The sequence below is a fragment of the Rhipicephalus sanguineus genome, chromosome 10 (assembly GCF_013339695.2).
Source record: "Rhipicephalus sanguineus isolate Rsan-2018 chromosome 10, BIME_Rsan_1.4, whole genome shotgun sequence".
NCBI classification, from domain to species: Eukaryota; Metazoa; Arthropoda; class Arachnida; order Ixodida; family Ixodidae; genus Rhipicephalus; species Rhipicephalus sanguineus.
The window spans coordinates 152,584,978-152,602,885 of NC_051185.1; the positions used below are offsets into that span (position 1 = coordinate 152,584,978).

The 17,908-nt window shown below is 46.9% G+C and overlaps 1 protein-coding gene across 1 annotated transcript in view; it reads left to right on the plus strand.

Annotated features, from left to right (window-relative positions):
* The window catches only part of LOC119372600 (mitochondrial tRNA-specific 2-thiouridylase 1), a 72,681-nt gene extending 55,974 nt beyond the window's left edge, over nucleotides 1-16,707 (plus strand). The window contains exons 7-8 of the mRNA XM_037643080.2: nucleotides 6,034-6,306; nucleotides 16,281-16,707. Of these exons, the coding sequence (XP_037499008.1) occupies nucleotides 6,034-6,306; nucleotides 16,281-16,418 (411 nt within the window). The 3' untranslated portion in view covers nucleotides 16,419-16,707. The remainder of the gene's footprint in view (nucleotides 1-6,033; nucleotides 6,307-16,280) is intronic.
* The last annotated feature ends 1,201 nt before the right edge of the window (nucleotides 16,708-17,908 follow it).

Consider the following 17,908-nt stretch of genomic DNA (forward strand, 5'->3'; position numbering starts at 1 on the left):
CAGTTATCGGGACACTCCGGGAGTCGATGGCTTCAGTCCAGCCCAGCTGTTGATGGGACGTCAGCTGAGAACCAGAGTCCCGAAGCAAAACTCCCAGCTACGTCCCAACTGGCTGCCTAGGAAAGATGTCGTCGCCAAGGATGTAGCCTACAAGCGTAAGCAGACCGACGACTACAATAGGCATCACGGAGCTCGAGACCTGCCACCTCTCCAAACGGGTCAGCGTGTGTGGGTGCGCCCTGACCAAGTGCAAGCTACGGTCCTCAGCCCGGGGCAAAGGCCAAGAAGCTACGTGGTTGAAACAGACCGAGGTGGTGTTCTACAGCGCAACCGCCGTCACCTAGTGCCTTCGTGCCTTCTGCCTCCAGTGGGGAATCGCTGCCGACAGCTGCACAAGAACCATCGCCACTGCAGCAAGTTCTCCTTCAGGAACCTCAGCCTGCCAACAGCGTGGAACCTGCGGTCCCCCAAGGGCAGCCTTTGCAACATTCCCCTGCAGCCAGGGACCGTAGTGATGGTGTTACACGAACACGTTACGGCCGGCGCGTTGTTCCGCCGTGCCGTTTGAACTTGTGACATTGTGATGTGTTTGGTGTCCTCCATCCTCCCATCAGACTTTCTCAAGGGGGGAGATGTAGAGGTCGCCACAATTCAGCCTTTTGATTAGGCCGCCACTGGAGTGTGGCGCCTCCTGTTACTGCCATGCATCATATATATGTTCGTGCCCCAAAAAAGTCTGGGTTACACTTTCGTCCGAGCGAGCAGCGTGTACGCGTCAGTCTCTGTGTGTCCGTGCCCCTGCGGCACTAACCACGCGACACGAACAATTTCCCATAGGTGCAATGTATTTATTGCCCTTTATCTCGAAGTATTTCCGTGCCCACTTTCGGTTATCTCGAAATCTCGACTGATAATGGAACCGAAACTTCGCCGCTTAACTGTTTCACAAAATACTAGCGGCAAAATGTCATACGTTTCACAAGGTTCGCGCGAGGCTGCCGCGTTTACGACGACACTGTTCCTGAAAGTAAAGTCGGAACCTAGCGGCATACCAACTTTGTTGAGCAACCCTGTGTCTTGTCATGTGATGCTCTATAGACGTGCACATAAGCAGGCCCTGCAAAATAGCTCGGGTCGTACAGCATAGACCGCTTATAACGTAAGTCGCCGGAGTCGCGGATATCCGCACTATAAGCGGTACCGCACTATAACCAAAACAACATTTTTGAAAGGTTGCACGTGTACAAAACATGACCAACAGGCAGGCGCGCGATTCCGACTATCGCGGCATGCGACTGGGGCGTAAGTTTGCATCTGCTTACATTTGAAAATGTTGAACTGTTAGCGTCCGCCGACCTGCAGTGCCGAAATAACGAACGCGGAAAAAATGCGCCGTCACGGGAAGTCGCCGCGGTAACACACTGCGCGTCCGCGATGTCGAAAACGCGTTTTCGTTAAAGATGTAAGTCACCCCTTCTAAATGCAACAACTGCAAAATGTTTCATTGACTCGGCACCAAACCGCATATTCTGTAGTCTGCGGCCGCCGACATGGCAGCTAGCGCTCGTTAGGCCTAGCGTGCGCGTTGCAACTTCGCATGCCACCGCGAGAAGCTTGCCCTAGGCAACACGGAGGTCGGGAGTAGAAGAGATCGCACTCGCGAGCTAAACCGAGGGCATCACGCGTGAAACGAAGTTTCGGTTCGCGATCGGGAGAACAGCCGCGGCAACTATCCTGAAAAAGTCTTTCAAGCTTGTAAGTCCGCCTGTTGGTGGCAAAGGCGAAAGCTCAATCGCGTCTCAAAGCATTGTTACTTGCGGGGGAGTCGAGGTTGCACGCGCGATATCTGCGCTCTACGACGAAGCGCGCATGTCAAGCGGCCGAAGGGGGCAAAGGCTTCTCCGTCGGCCGCGCAACCGCTCCCCCTCCTCACACCACGCACCTGCGCCGGGCTGCTGTCCCCCACAGCCATCCCTTTTTTTTTTCTCCCCCCGCTCCTTGTTTGTTCGTTCCGCGTCCCCTCCTCCTTTGTAATGCCGTCGCCGCTCTCTCCCCCGCCGGCGCATCTCCGCTGAGAAGCACGCTCGCACCCTCGCATCTCTGACAATGTTCCGGCAGCCGCATTATAACCGGTCTTTCATCTCCGGGGTCTGCACAGTAAGCGGTATGCGTATACATAGAGTTCTATGGGAGAGTAAACGGGAGTCAGAAAAAACCGCATTATAGCCGGTACTGCACTGTAAGCGGTTACGTTATAAGTGGTCTGAGCTGTACACGTTTTGTTTACCGTCAGAGATGAGATTTCGGCATTTTATTTACGCAAGGCACGTCGCGCGGATTTTTTCGTCGGCCGTGCGATGTGGCGAGGATAACGCCACCAAAGCAAAGCAAGTCACTGATGCTGCAAAGAAAGGTAGCCCTAATCAAAGAAATGGATTCGAGGCTCGAAGTTTCCGGACGTCAAAACGGCGCTGAATGTGTGGCATCGTGCGAGGGGAGCCCCTTCCAGTCACATCGACAGATAAGGCCGATTCTCTGGACTTAGCGGTGGGCTAAACTGACCTAGCCTGCAACATCGGCTGGTTTGACCATTTTCTTAAGCCAAACAACGTGGCGTCACGCACAGTGATCGCGGCAGCGTCGACGCAGCTACTCGAGGGGTGACGACATCCGCCGAAACAAGAAACATGCTTCGCTTGATGCGAAATAAATTTGAGTGCAGCAGCGCGGATGATCGGCACATGCGATGTGTTAAGCAACTCGAGAAAGCTTTGCTAGGTGCAAGTGTTACTGAGAGGCAGACCAGCCTTAGTCGGTCTCTCTGCACTAAATAAAAAGGCAGTGCCGAAAAACACAGCTGGTTAATAGCGCTGGTATGTCATTATTTTTCTTCAAAACCTTTACAAAGAGTCAGTTTGGCGCTCCTGTTAAGAAACTGGTCAGTAGGGATAACGTTTCTAGATAGAACTGAACTTCTCAATGGAATTTGCCCAACTTTGCTTATCTCGAAAATCTGCTTATCTCGAAATTTTTTCTGGTTTTTACTACTTCGAGTTAACGAGGTATTACTGTAGGTTGTTTAGGAATTAAAACTAATACACCTTGAGCAAGAAAGTTTGTATCTTGTGACACAAATAGGTGGTTTGTTAAAATTAAACACAGTTCTACATAGGCCTTTGCTGCTTCATTATATAGGTCTATAATAGAAAATTTGCATATGTATCGAAGTATCTTAAGATACAATTGGGAAGTATCGTATCGGATACAATTATTACAGATTTATCTTGTACCTGTATCTCAAATACTTCTTGCCCTAGTATCTGGTATCGTATCGCGATTTCAATGTACCGTATTTACTCGAATCTAATGCGCACCTTTTTTTCGGCAAAATGAGTCGTAAAATCGCATGCGCGTTAGAATCGAGTACCGAAAAAACGGTTATCGTATTGCCATCGGCATTTCAAAATGGCCGCCTCCTACGGGCCTCGGCCATTTCTGTCATTGTTTCAGTTCGTACGTGTGCTGAGGAGTTTGTCATCTCGTTCTGCATTCGCATCGGCGTCATGGAAGTGCCCCCTCCAAATACTCGACGAGTGCACCACGATGTCACATTTCAAAGAAAAGTTATTACATGTGCAGAGACGGACGGAAATAGGGCCGCATCGCGGTCGTTCGGAGTTGCCAAAACGTTTGTGCGAGACTGGTGCTAACAGAAGCAGAAGATTGTTTTACAGCAAAGCTTCACGAAAAGGTTTCTGTGGACAGAAGCAGGGCCGGTTTGCCGAACTCGAAGAGCGTTGACAGTGACAAGGAGTTGTCAGACAGCGACGAAGACTGATCCATTACGCGACTCATATCGCCGCTGTAGTGGTGACAGTTTCAGCGGCAAGGCCTGCTGTTTGATTTTGTGTTTTTTTTTTTTAAACTGTAGTTCTTTAAAACCCAAATACCTGTTCTTCTGAATGTGTGAAGGTGGACTCCTACGTACTTTTGTTCATTTCTCCCACGAAAAATGGGTGCGCGTTAAATCGATGTTGTACGTTTTTTCTTTCTTTTTGGTCGTGGAAAACAGGTGTGCGTTACAATCGAGGGCGCGGTAGAATCGAGTAAATGCGGTATCTTTGCCCAGCCCTGCTACAGTTGAACCTTGGCACAATGAAGTTGTATGTGCAGTGAGAAACTTCGCTGTATTGCACATTATGTTCAGTCAAGGTTTGCATTGTTCACTTATGGAAGTGGCATGGCTCAGGCGTAAACTTTTCCCATTCCACTGCATTTTGTGTATGTGTGTTTGTGAGAATATTACAATTTTAGTTTCAGTACTAAGCAGCAGAGCGGTGAGTGCAGTACAGAAACTGAAAGAAATATTAGGACATTTGCATGGTGCAGCAGCACCTGCGAAGGAGACACTTTTTAACGCAAAAGTGTTCTATGCCGGGGTCCACCAAGACTTCATTGATGGATTTCCGTCACGGAAATGACGAAAAAATGTACACCATCAGATGGCAAAGAAAAAAAAGTTCTCTCAACGGGCATCGAACCCACGACGGCTCGGTCCGCAAGAACAGATGTCGGGCACGCTATCCACTGCACCACAGGCACAGACTCTAGACACTTTACAAACGCGCCTTTTATATCTCGCACTCTCCTCTCACAGTGCTCTCGGTCGGCGGGGTGTTGTTGCCCTCTATTACCGATAAAGTGATTCGTCATTACTGTGGCCTCCACGATTAGCACCTGCAACGCTTGTTGCTAAACGTTCGTCCCATTCGGCGCGTTTTCAATAGAATTGCAATTTTGTCAGTGCCTTAACACACCGTGAGGTGGCGATCTGAGCCCAAGCGTCGTAAAAGTGTCTGTCTCGCTCCAAGCAATCCAAACCAAAAATACCTCTGCGACGCGCGCCTGCCTCACCTGGCTGTAGCACCGCATTCCCCGCTTACGCTCCCCCCGAGAAAAATCGTGGCCGGGCTACAAGGGCGGCACGACGCGCTTTGCGTTTCCCTCTAGTCCGGCCGTGGTGTTCAATCACACTTTAGCTTGCCGCGGGATGGCGACCAAGTTCTGCGTACAATATGCGACGCTCTTCTGGCTATCACACCTTGTTCTCTGATTACGCTTTCACCGTTAACTTCTACAGCTACCACAAGAGTTTGTTTAATCATTGAACGTGTGCATCAGTCGTCGGGATGGAGATGAACCACTAAGCATTACAGTGGGTGCATTGACGTTAAACGGTGCTATAGCTGCTAGACATCTATATACGTTGTGCAAACTCTCTCATATAAATGTATAACAAACACTCAACTACTTCTGTAAGGACACGTTTTACTTTCGTGTTATTCCGATTCCTATGACGGAGGGATCAACCATGTTTTTTTGACCAAGAAATCAAAACTCTGTGACACTGCACATAAATGGCCAATGAACAAAATAGACGTTCGACACCTCAAGACAACACATAATGCATTTGAATATATAAATGTGTGGGGTGCCATGTAGTCAGAAAATGTATGTGCTTGGAACATGGTAAAATTTCCCCAAGTATGTCTTCTTTTATGACCTGCTTTGATAGGATAGCGCCCTTGTTGTTGCGCTGCTAAGTGCAACAAGGAGGGCGAGGGTTTGAAGATTCGATTCTCAGTCACGGTGGCTGCATTGAGATGGGGCGAGGAATCTGTATACATTGATTTTAGGTGCATGCCAAAGATTCTGAGCTGGTCAAAGTTAATTTCATGGTTCCCCACAGTAGCATGTCCCATAATCTCGTCATGGTTTTGACTCAAAACTCTACGATTGAAATTTTTATTTGTCTTCATTTGCAAAAACTTCATTGTCTCTTCGAGATGTCTGTTCGAGAAAAACTTGGACGAAAAATTCTTGTCGTTTTAATATTGCATCGTGGGGCTGTTTCCGCACATTCAAGAAACTTGAATTGGTAGCCAAACTCCTTGTGATTGTGTGATGCACCAGACCAGTAAAAGTGACACAGTAGTAGTGAACATGCTAAATGCCACCTCTTGTACACTGCAGGTCCCTGGCCAGCACCACCCAGCCCTATACTGGCGCACTTTGTACACGGACAAGCCTCATTGGATCTGCCGGAAGCCGCCTTTGCAGGTGACAGGTGACGCGGCACCCACCCTACGGTGCTTGTTCAGGACACAGCACAGGAACAGCCTAGCCTGGTGTGTGGCAGTTCTAAATGGAGACACCAAGGCAGCCACAGGGGCTGCAGAGTGGCCGCACATTGGTGGACTCAAGGTCACTCTGGATGACCATCACAGGGCCATTGCCATTGGACAGGTGCGCATTAGGTTGTAGGGAGTCCTCTTGACAAGTCTCATAGTGGTGAGGCACATGGCTTTTACTTGATTTTCACCGTGTACCTTCCACCCCCGTGGCTTTGCCTAGCAGTAGGTAAAAAGAGCTTTCGGTTTGTAATTACAGTCAGACCCTGCTGATTCGTTTTTGAAACGACTAAAAACTTGAGAGCTCTGTATGCTCTCAGTCGTGGCCGAGTGTAACGATGAAGAGTGGCACAGGGGCTCGGGCACTCATGTACCCTCAGTATGATTGCTAGGGCCTCTAACTTTATGCGGTGGAAAATTTGGAATTCTGCAATTCCAGATAGAGAAATCTGCAAAATTCCGCGGCAACCTTAAACATGCAAATTTTTGCGGCAATATTGAACAGACGCAAAGGAACACGTAACATTTATTCATTGCACACGTTCAGGCTCAAAACATGCCTGCAATAATTAAAATTGCAGGAAACTGTTGTGGGAGAGCATCAGGTGATACTTGGTGCTCTCTTCATTGAGAGAGTGACGCTTATGGGACACAATGTCACCATAACGGCTAAACGATCTCTCTGCATCAACAGAGTTGATTGGTATTGCCAGGTACTTCAGGGCAATTGACGAAAGGGTTGGGGTGAGTTGCTGCATCCCTGCCCAGAAAGCCAGGACATCGAAGTCAGCTCCTGGGTTTTCTTGTTTGGAAAGAAATGGAGCCAAGTGTGTCACTGGTCTTTAGTTCTTGGGCACTCTTCAGGTACACCTCCCATTCGGCAGCTAGAACTAGCGATTCGCCTGCAAGCTGAGGCACACCTGTCAACTCGGACCTTTTCTTGGAAAGGCACCCAACTTGCAGAGGGTCCAAGCACCTAACATCTTTGAAGAACTTCCAGGTGTCGGACTTCTCCAAGTATATTAGTGCTTTGTTAGCCGCTTTGGTCATTGCAGCCGTCATCTTGTTACCAATCTGATGGGCCTCATCATGTGCGACATCTTCTCTCTTCAATTGTGCTGCAAAATCTTCCTTTGCAGCTGCTTCAAGGTAACCCCAAAGTGTAAACAAAGCATTGTACGCTTTGTGGCAGGCTACGCGCTGACCCTCTGCTGCTTTCAGCAAGCTTGAAACTTTTTTTCCAAATACTGCAATGCATCGCATGCTGTACTTAAGCTCAGTTGAGTGTTCACTAGGAAGTTTCAGAAGGGAATCAACGCACGCTGCTTCTCCATACTTCTGGTGGACTTGCTTAAGCAAGGTAGGATAGTGCTCAAAGTAGGCAGAATGCTGTTCAACAGCCTCAATCCATGAATTCCACCTGCTTTGGACAGGTGCTGGGGGTGCCTTGGCACATTGAACTCCACACTCTTCCAGATGTGATTTGTAGAAAGCTCTCTTTCTACTCGAGAGACGGAAGGCCTTCTTCATACAGGCGACAAACTTGTCCACTAAGGGAAAAGATGCCTGCAGTGTACTGCCAACAATGTTCACTGTATGGGCTACACAAGTAATGTGAACAGCACCCTCGCAAAGTGGCTTTATGCACTCCTTAAAGGACTTCACCATATAGCTAGCGTTATCGCTAACAAAGCCCGATACATCCTCAAATTCAACTCCGTACCTCGTCAGTGTTCTTGTCACAATGCGCCCTATCACGGACGAGTTCACTTCATCCACGAATTTCACTTCCACGAGTACAGGTTGCAGCGAAGTACTCGCACTTCTGGCCGACTGAACAAACAGCACGTTCACAACCGATTTTGATCAGTCATCGGTCGTTTCATCTGTAATCACTGAAACTGTGGTGCCTTGAAACATAGCTTTCAAATTTGCCTCGTGCTTCTTGAACAATTCTGGAAGTCGTCGGCGGAGCGCATCAGATCCAGGCACCGACCCTCTGTTCCGAACGTGTGTCTGCAGAAACGTTCTCAGTTTCGGGTTGTCCACCTTCTCAAGGGGAATATTCGCAGATATCAGTGCATCCAAGAATTTGAGAACAACGTCGTTCCTCGCTTCACCAGCCGTGATTGCGGATTCCAGCGTTTGCAGTCGACTTTGCTTTTTCGGCGTTCCTGAACCCCCAGCTCCGTCTTCTGATTGTTCTTCGCCACTTTGTCGCTTAGAGGAGTCCCTTGTTCCGGCATTCTTACGATGACGGTTGCTCCTGATGTGCTCGTCAATAGTTTACTTGCGGCGGTGGTCAACTGCTCTCGCGCAAGTCCGGCAAAAAAGCACACCTCCATCTTCGTAAAAGTCAGCGTGCTTGTATTCTCGAGCGCGTTCCTTGGCTGTCTTTTTGCTTAAATGAGATCCTGAAGGTGCCATCTCGATTCGCGCATCGATCTCGAACCAAAGCAAACGGGAACACATGCACGTGGAGTCGCAAACAGCAAGTGCGTTGGGTGGATAGGTGGCTACGGCTACGTACGGCTACCGTTAAGCCTTGTGATTGGTGGCGGCTACTGGCGGCTTCAATTTCTCTCGCTAGTTAAGGGGGGACGCGGCTTTCGTATCGCGAAAAATGGCAAAAAAATCGATTTTTTGAAAATCACATTTTCAGTTTCTGTAGCCCTTTTTATATCCGATTCCAAAATATCTTCACCGAAAACCGCGTAGAAGTGCTATAAAAAAATTGTTGCGCCTGCCGAGGTGGCGAAAATTATTGGGGAAATCGCAAAAAAACACTGATTTTCAAAAAATCATAGCTCCGCAATGACGCCACCGGGCGCCGATATCTTGGGCTCATCGGAAAGCGCATTTCTCCGTCTTCAAATTCCCCGCCGCAGCTGGCTCCTCCCTTCGAAAACAAGCGCACAAAAAGCAAATGTTCGAAGGTCGTTTCGAGCCCTCCGATTGGCCGCGTCCGCCATGTTGCCCCAGCGCGCCTCGCCATTGGTCCGATGCTCGCTCCGGGACATCGTCGTCTGCAGCTCGTGCGTCTCGAGCTCACGGCTGTCGAAAGTCGCGCTACTTCGTTGCGTGTTCGCAATCGCTCTGTGTTCACGGCTCGATAACTTTGAACAAGAACTACGTTTTAGTTTGGAGCTACTAGCGGAAGCTCGGTGGGATTACGATGGCGCGCCGCACTCGTAGCGAACATCGCAAACGCGCGTCTCGGACCGACTTTCTAGCGTTGACTCATCGGATCCGTGGTTGGAGGTTCTGCTTATGCGCACTTCGGACGTCGTGACGAAGATGATCGCAGGACGACTCTTTGTACTCGCGACCACGCCTTACGAACTTTGAAACATCGGGCACCGCGGCCGGTGCGTCTACTGCTCGGAGTCGTCACTAGGCCTAACTCCGCTCACGGCATCGGCACGCGAGACGAACCTCGAACTTTGCGGGCAAGAGCAACGCGTTAGCGGACTCGCGGCAGTGTGCTTCTTCGCAAGGAACGAAGCGCTTCCCCCGCCGGCTTCTCGGTACAGCGGATGGTCATTTCACGCATCGGCAGCGGACCCCACGGCCAAGCTCGTCTCGCAGCGGGCGCGCGTCGGCGTCCCGCAATGCGACGCCAAACACGTTGCGCGCCTATTTTTCGTCGCCGCACCTAGGCATATTGCGCATCGTCACCGAATGCCGCCACCCAGCACATCGCGTGCCGACTTCCCGGACTATGCGGCCGAGCACTTAGAGGTGAAATAAAGCACTGTTGATGCAATTTAGGCGCGCTTGGAGCCGTGCGTGGTATCGCCGTAAGCGCTCATGAATCATCTGAAAAAATAAAAGCCTCGCAGAAAACCGTGTCCGCGACCGGGTGAATGATGAAGCGCATCGCAGGCGAGGTTTACAAATTAGCTTGACGAGTGAAACAGGGAGATGAATTCATATCTGCCCAGTTCGCGTCTTGAATAAACTGCTAAGGAATTCCTATTCCACCTATGTCTTGGCCATAACTGCCTGTTATTTAGGAGGAAGTGATAGGTTGCCATGATGAGAGCCGCTTTTAGTATCCTATAAAAATGATTCAATGATCAATTGCAATCAAGACTGTTAATTATGTTAATGAGAGCATGAATACAAGAAAGCTGGCAAATCATCATAATACATGACCTACTTGAATTACAATATCTTGTTTTTTGTCATGTCTATTACACCACTTCATAACTTCGTTTAAATTCATGCTACATGTTCTTTGTATATCAGAAAAGGATTTTAAGAAAAAAGAAAGAAAACAAAGGCACAACCGATGAAAGGCCACATGTGCAGGAGGTCCAACCTTATAAAACACCTTAAAGATCACAATCTTCTTGTGTTTTAGAGAAGCAAGGCACCTCAAACTAAAGACAGGGCACTCAAGAAAGTGCACATTACGAAGGACTCAAAAGATTACGACCCCAGTGCCTTTTGATGAAGTAATATCGTTGGTACAACTTTAAAAGCCGTTTTCTCAAAACGACTTTTCTTGCTTCCTGCTTCGCTTGTTCCGCTGATTTCTCACTGACCGCTGGGTCTATTTCAGTTCCGTTTTTTTTTCTATATTCCTTGAAGCACAGTTCAGGGCGTGACATTCTTGCTTTTTCAGTATGGCGTTTTGATAATTAGCTATTTGACGAGTTGCACAAAGCCTCGATGCCTGCTGCGCAGTCACCTCATGAAAAAGGAAAACTAAAAAAAATTTTGTTGCAAATAAAAAAATCTAAGAATGTCACGCCCGCAACCAGACATCTTAGAATGCATAGCACTTTGAACGAGTTTCCTATCGCATTTTTTAAGCGAGTCAGACTCGGAACAAGAGCAGAAGGTGAAATATATTGTAAATCAAAAAGTTGTAAAGATATATTCATGAAATTTCTACAGTAGCATTAAAACAACATTTCAAATAAGTGTGCCAATTTTCATCAAAATCCATGAAGAAATAAGAAAGTTGGTACCGAAAGCCACGTCCCCCCTTAAAGACGATAGAGCAAATGAACCATTTTTCCATGACTTAAAATACACTAGCGCATTGATTTGCTCATATCTAACGCGAACTTTTTTTCTTTTTCGTAAAGAGAGTACAAAAATATTACCTCCGCGTTGCCATCGAGTACGTAACGAGCGTGGTTGCGAGTACGCGAGTACGTCACGCAGCCCGATAAACTGAGAAAGTCGATCGGAACGCCGTTTCTCGGCAGAAAAAGCAACCACATATTAGCGATAATCTGCAGCAATTCTTGAGAAGCGCGGCGTCATTTTCAGTCGAGCAGCGGCGCTATGCTCAACTCGGCCAAGTGAAGGACGAAATTCGAGTCGAGGCTTGTTTGAGAATCCCGTCACCTTCTACTTTATCTGTCGTTTTAACGGCGTGTAGCGACACCTTTCAGAAGCTTTGGAGAAACAGTGTTCCTCGGTAGTTCACAGAAGCGTGGCCTGTAATGTTTTTTTGTTGTTTTTTTGCATTTCCGCGAAAAAAAACGTAAATTCAGTTATTTTTCGTGGAATCTACATTTTTTTTTTTCACTTTTCCGCGAAAAAACGTCAATTCCGTGATTTTTCGCAGAATCGCGGAAAGCTAGGGGCCTTAATGATTGCTGACACCTAAATATTTCCTGGCAATCATTCAGAGGCTGGGTCTGATGTTTGTGCGGCCCTGAGAAACAGGATATAAAAAGGTGCGCCAGCTTTCTTTTTTCGCCACCTTGGCTCGTCCCTATTCTAGGATTCTGCCAAAGTTTGAGGTTGCCAGGTTGGCAGGTCCACATTAGCATTTGCAGCACCTGCAAAATGGTTTGACAGGTAAGTGGTAATGTGGACTTCATCATTGTTTGCACTGTGGGGTGGTTTCTTGAAGTAGCAGAGCTCACTTACACTGTGCTCGAGTCAGCTGACGTTGAACAGTTTGTACATTTTTTTGTTTTCTGTTCTGGAGGTAAGCTTTCTTCGTTATTCTGCTCTAAATTTGAGATGTGGTGCTAAAGATAAGGGAGGGTCTTTTTTCCTGTAATCTGCCACAAATTTGGTTTTTCTGCTCTAAAAGCAACATTTTTCTGCTCCGAAGTTGCTCCAAATCCTATCTCGGCTGTTGCGCCCCTGCAAGCAGCTGATTGCAAGACAAATCTTGTTGCATCATGCAGTCTGAGTACATTTGTTCTTTTTTTTAACAGCTTCTTGGTGGCTATGGCCGGTGCAATTACTTTTATCAACTGTATCTGATTTGCAGCACATAATTAACGTATTTACTCGATTGTAATGCGAGGGGTGACTTTTCATGGCGTCAAGGAAGAAAAAACAAGCCGCAAAAGTAACGTGAGGGGCGACTTTTTGTTGTGTCCAACAGAAAAAGAAGACCATCAAAGTAACGAGAGGCTAGCGGAGGCACAAAAAAGTGCATTTATTTTTCAAACAGTGTCTCAAAACGTGGTATTTCGCACCATCCACATGACGTCTTGAATTTTGTTCACAGGATACCCATCTGCCGAGCGACATCGCTCGCTTTGAATTAGTCAACTGCCGATTTTTCGGACGCCCGATTTTCTGGACGTGCTCAAAAATTCGGACACTTTCATGGCACCGTCACCAGCCCCATAGACGTCAATGTATAAGAACGTCCGAAATTTCAGACGCTTAAACTCTTCGGCGTCTGATTTTTCGGACTTTCTGCCCAAATTGAGATTCCGAAAGGCATTAATTGAAGCCCCCACCTCTGCCCCGTCTATCATCTGGTAGGTTCGAACCAGCGCTTTCACGAGTCGATCTGTTTGAGACAACAGCAGAGTCTGTAGGTCAGCTTTGCCGCAATGCCTTTGTGTTATGGGGTGATGCAGACCATAAATTCAAAGGGGCCGCTATTATGGCGCCGTGCGGCGATGTCTTTATCGATAATCAGCGGAAATGCACGGAGGCATGATGGCGGCTGGTGGCAAACGTACCAGTATGCCTTAATCGCTGACAACCCTTATGATAAGCATCTTCACTTATCTGCTTGGTAGTACATGCGGCCTTGCGCAGTTGCATGCGTACTGCGCGCATTTAGTAGGCAAGAACCCAAACGCGCCGTGCCGTCATTCATGCTGCCTCTTTGTGTGAGACCGCTAAGTGTGTCGCTCAGACGCGTTGCCTTCACGAACGAAACCAGCACGCCACTGCCACGCCCTTGTGCGACCAGGATCAGAGTGGGCATCACGAACCCTTTCATAACAAATGCGTGTGTATGGTACATCAACAGTACAGTGACAGTGTCAGCTTAGTTGGCAATGTACTGCACACAACTATAAACGATCGGCTTCACACGGCAGCGAATGCTGCGCATCAGCGCAGATTCGGCGATGTGTGTGCGCATTGTTAACGTGCGCACGCGCATCGGGGAAAGCCGGACGAGTCGTCCGCTCTTCCACCACAGTCCTTGTGTTCCGTGTCGTTTCCGAACGCTTTATGCGAGAGAGCCATAGTCTATTCCGCACATTCCTGGTATCAGCGGTGCTCATCATGAGACTCAAGTCAATCACAAAACGCAATTTGCAAGTGGCGGTTGGTACGTATTAAGTGGGGTTCGTGGCAGGTACCGAATGTACTTGCAAGACCCTGGGTGCGCACCAAAATGCCTATAAGTGTACCAGGAGGCATTGAAGCTATTTCAGACGTGGCTGTGGCGATTTGACCACTTGGGTGGAATAAAAAAGCTTTACTCCCATGGTAAAGCTGGCGATGCCAGTGGCATTGGCAAAACATCAGTATAATTTAGGAGTTATGGATGGAACTGTATTCTGCAGGGCTACGCATAATTTTCAACTTTTATTACTTGGCATGCCACACATATCTAGAGTGGCGACATTTTTTGGTGAAATTTGAAGAAAAATGGCGACTTTTGGCGACTTTTTGCTCGTCGTTTGGCGACATTGGCTGGAAAGTCAGTGGCAACCCTGCTTTCATGTGATCTTAGGCCGTAGCTGTATTGCTATGTTTTTATTGCGATAGCAATTATATGGACAATCCCAGCGAATTTTTGGCGTTGCCGCCATTTTCCATGGAAAGTCCAAATCGATAACTACTGAGGAACGGGCTCAATGAAAGATGAAACGAGTCGGCCGTCTTCTTCGCGCGAAAGGCACATGGAGATAGGAGCCAGAGGTAGGGGATAAGGGCGGGGCTGAGTGAGTCCGGCAGGAAATGTGTAGTTTGTACCTCTGGCTGTAGTCGCGCACGCCGCTGTATCTGTAGAGGAAATCAGCAGACGGCTCATACCTTTGTATGTGTTGTGCTATGATCGCAAAGTTTCCGGCGAAGCCATAGACAGGTTACTTCACTTGCTGCAGTGTCTGCAGTTCCTAGAGGAGTGAGCTTCTAGCCTTTATTCATATAACATTCCAATTTGTTGCTGTCGCATTCATTGCTTTGCCCTCGCGGCGAAACAGCAACTTTTTTTTTCTATCCTGTGGCAGTTTTTGATGTTGTGCGTTCATCGGACTGAGTGTAGAGCAAATGGTTTGGCTGGGTAATATATAGCATCAGCGTTGCATTATTGTGGCCAAGGCTCGAGGTTTTGATGACAAGCCGCGGCAGCAGGGCCCGTATTCTCAAACGATCACGAAAGGCAATACTATCGCGTTTGGTGATGTAGAATCTGATGCGTTCAATAACTGAAGAACTACTTGCCTGTGATGTCGTTGTTGCACTGGCCGTTGGTGTTACGAATGTCTCACAACACAGGAGCGAGTGTACTGTACGAGCGCTGAGCAACCCAGGTGTGGCGTTTTCTAGAGCATACTGGTTTCTACACAGTGGCCAGGCCTGGCTGTGGCCACTTGAAATATAAGATGTGTGGAAAGTGCTTTCAACATTTTTTGGGAAATTGTTTAATGCACAGTGCAATATTTAAAGAATTCAACTTTGTGTGGGATGTATTTCCGTTGAGAGTTTAACACAGCGTATTCAGAGTTCAGCTGTAGTGTGTCGCCGCATCGACATCGTCTTAACATCTGGACATGTTGCCAGCGTGATGCGTGATAAACCATGCGAGCAATGCACGGTTCATGCTCCTGGAACGTTCATACCACGAAGAAACACTTGCTGGATAGGAACAAGTACTGAAAACATCTCCAAGGTAATGCTCGCTAAAAGCTTCAGCGTAAAAAATTCTGCGCACATCCATCGAGGATTGAATACTAGAAGCTACCGTCTATATCACTGAAATGCTAGACTTCACCATCAACCGACGGTGATAAGGTGTGTTCGTTTATTCCAGGCATGTCAGGAGCACCCTAGAGCACCGTCACGTTGACTGAAATACCAGATGGCGCCCTCACTATTCCGGTTTTGCTCAATAGCGAATGAGCGTGCACCTTTGCGATCGGAGAATACGGCCCCAGAATAGGCACAATTACACAGTGCATTAAATCTGTAATTCTTTCGTCTTTACACTTGACATACTGGCGCTGTGAAAAAGACTTCGCCGCAGTGGCATCAAAAATCGTGGTTCTCAGATCTCAGGTTCAGCAAAATTGAATTTTTTTTACGTAAAAAAATAAAATTTTGCAGAGTGCCATATTAGTCTAGCATTTTTGCGGCATTTTCAGTGTAAAAATGAATCCTTCAGCAATTATACCTTACATAAAAAGTCGAATTTCAGTTGAACAAAGTTTCACTATAACGAAGTAAATTGCCGATTTTACAGACTTTGTCATATCGAGGTCTAACTGTATTCTTTACTATTCAAATGGGATTAAGTCATTCTTATTCTTTAACATGCATACTAGAAAAGGACATATCAAGGGATACGGCATCAGCCTGTCTTAACATAAAGCAAAGTTCACTTTCACTCAGAGAATTTAGAAATGTTAATTTAGTAGACACCCTGGTTCAACTGTAGCACATCGTCTCCTGGTGGTCAATTGTTTATCTTTTCTCGTTATCACTGTATGTTATATTGCTGTGTGTACTTCACACTGTTGACTCTCTCCCGTCATAGTGCTTATTGTCCTGTAGCATGTGCAAATTATTAATTATGCAACAGTAAAACGAGCTTTTCGTAGAGCTGATGAACTTTTTTTCTTTGTTGTTTTGCAGTTTATAGTGTTGTACGGCGAGGATGGAGAGTGCTATGGAAGTGCCAAGATTCTTGGTCTTGGCCCAAGCCATTACGATGAACAGAAGCAGGCAGTGGAACCCTGTCCTCCACATCGAGCCAGCGCTGCCGAAAGCTAATGTACCATTTTGTTTCTGATGCACTTGACACTGTTTTTCCTGTGGCCCCCACATTCACCAAGGCAGCCGGCGAGCATGCGACACAGGGCTGGTAAATTAGTAGGGGAAGTTGCAAACTTAGGTAATTATAAGTATTCTTAATGCTTTCCCTACCATAGGGAAAACAATTGTTTTTAGTGCCCATTCCTGCTTTGAACGTCAAGGCGCCTCGTACATCGACATAACCAAGTGAACTGGCACAGCAACAGACATCTCACGTGCCGTGTCACCTGCGCATCAGCCAGAAAGGTTGCAGAATGCACTCTTGTCGCATACCATTTGGTTTTCTTCTGACATCGCCAGATGGATCTGCCCTCCGTGCATCTCAATGAAGCTATCGTGCACATTCAAATCTTTTGACAGAAGAAATGTACTGCGGTGAAGTCTTGTAAATTCGAACTAGGTTAATTCGAACTTACAGTTAAGGGGAGACACTGGTCTCGAAATGAAAAGTTTTATTATTGGAGATATTGTAATGAAATTGGGTGTGTATATGTATTTCTTCCTCCTGATTTCAAAAATATAATTAGTTTTCATGTACTTCAATTAGTTATCAAATTGTGAGAGCATAAGTGAAATCTAATTAGGTAATTTCTTACGGGTCATTAAGACACTTTCCCTCAGTATTTTTAGGTTCTGTTTAAGATGCAGCTGTAGCCAAAGACCTGCCATGTGGAGCTATGCTATTTATATTGTCACTGAGATATATCATCATATAAGAACTTTAAATTGTATTGACACTGTGTAATCTTGAAATGCAATTAGCTCACATTATTGTTCACAAAATTTCATATGTTCATCTTAGCCACAAAAAAATAGCATAGCTCCACAGTCCTATTTCTTACGAATTCAACGGTATAAAATTTATCAAAATTACCTTACAAAAACATAATGAAAAGATCCGTAAGGCTGGTCAAGTTGGCAAAAAATGTGAAGCTGAGAAAATCGCGTTTGAAGTTTGACACGCACTGTATAAATTTATGAAAGGAACCTTTAACCATAAATTTTATTCACATGTTCCCCATCTGTTTCCCTTCAAAACAAAACAGAAAGTGTCTTGTTCCACCCAAGGAATCATATCTAAAAAATTTTTCCAATGTGTAAAGCATGATCAAAACCCCACCATGACAAGCGGCTGGGGGGTTCTGGAAAAGCCATGGGGTATGAGGCTCAAGCGACTGGCTGCTCATGTCTTTTCAGTCTTTAGGAAGAACCTTCTAGATGTTAGGCAGCATGTTACCCTGGGTAATAGGCTGCTATGCTTGAGAGAATACCTTCAAAGTAGTCCAGGACTGTAATCTTCAGTTGCACCCGTTTTGTGTCGCCTTGCAAGAGTCTTTTTTGTGTTGGTGCTCTTCAGATGAGTTGCATTTGCCTTGCGTAAACGCAGAGTCTTTTTCTAGGCTTCGTCGAACAAGGCAATCCCCAGCAACATAGCCCAAACTTGCAGC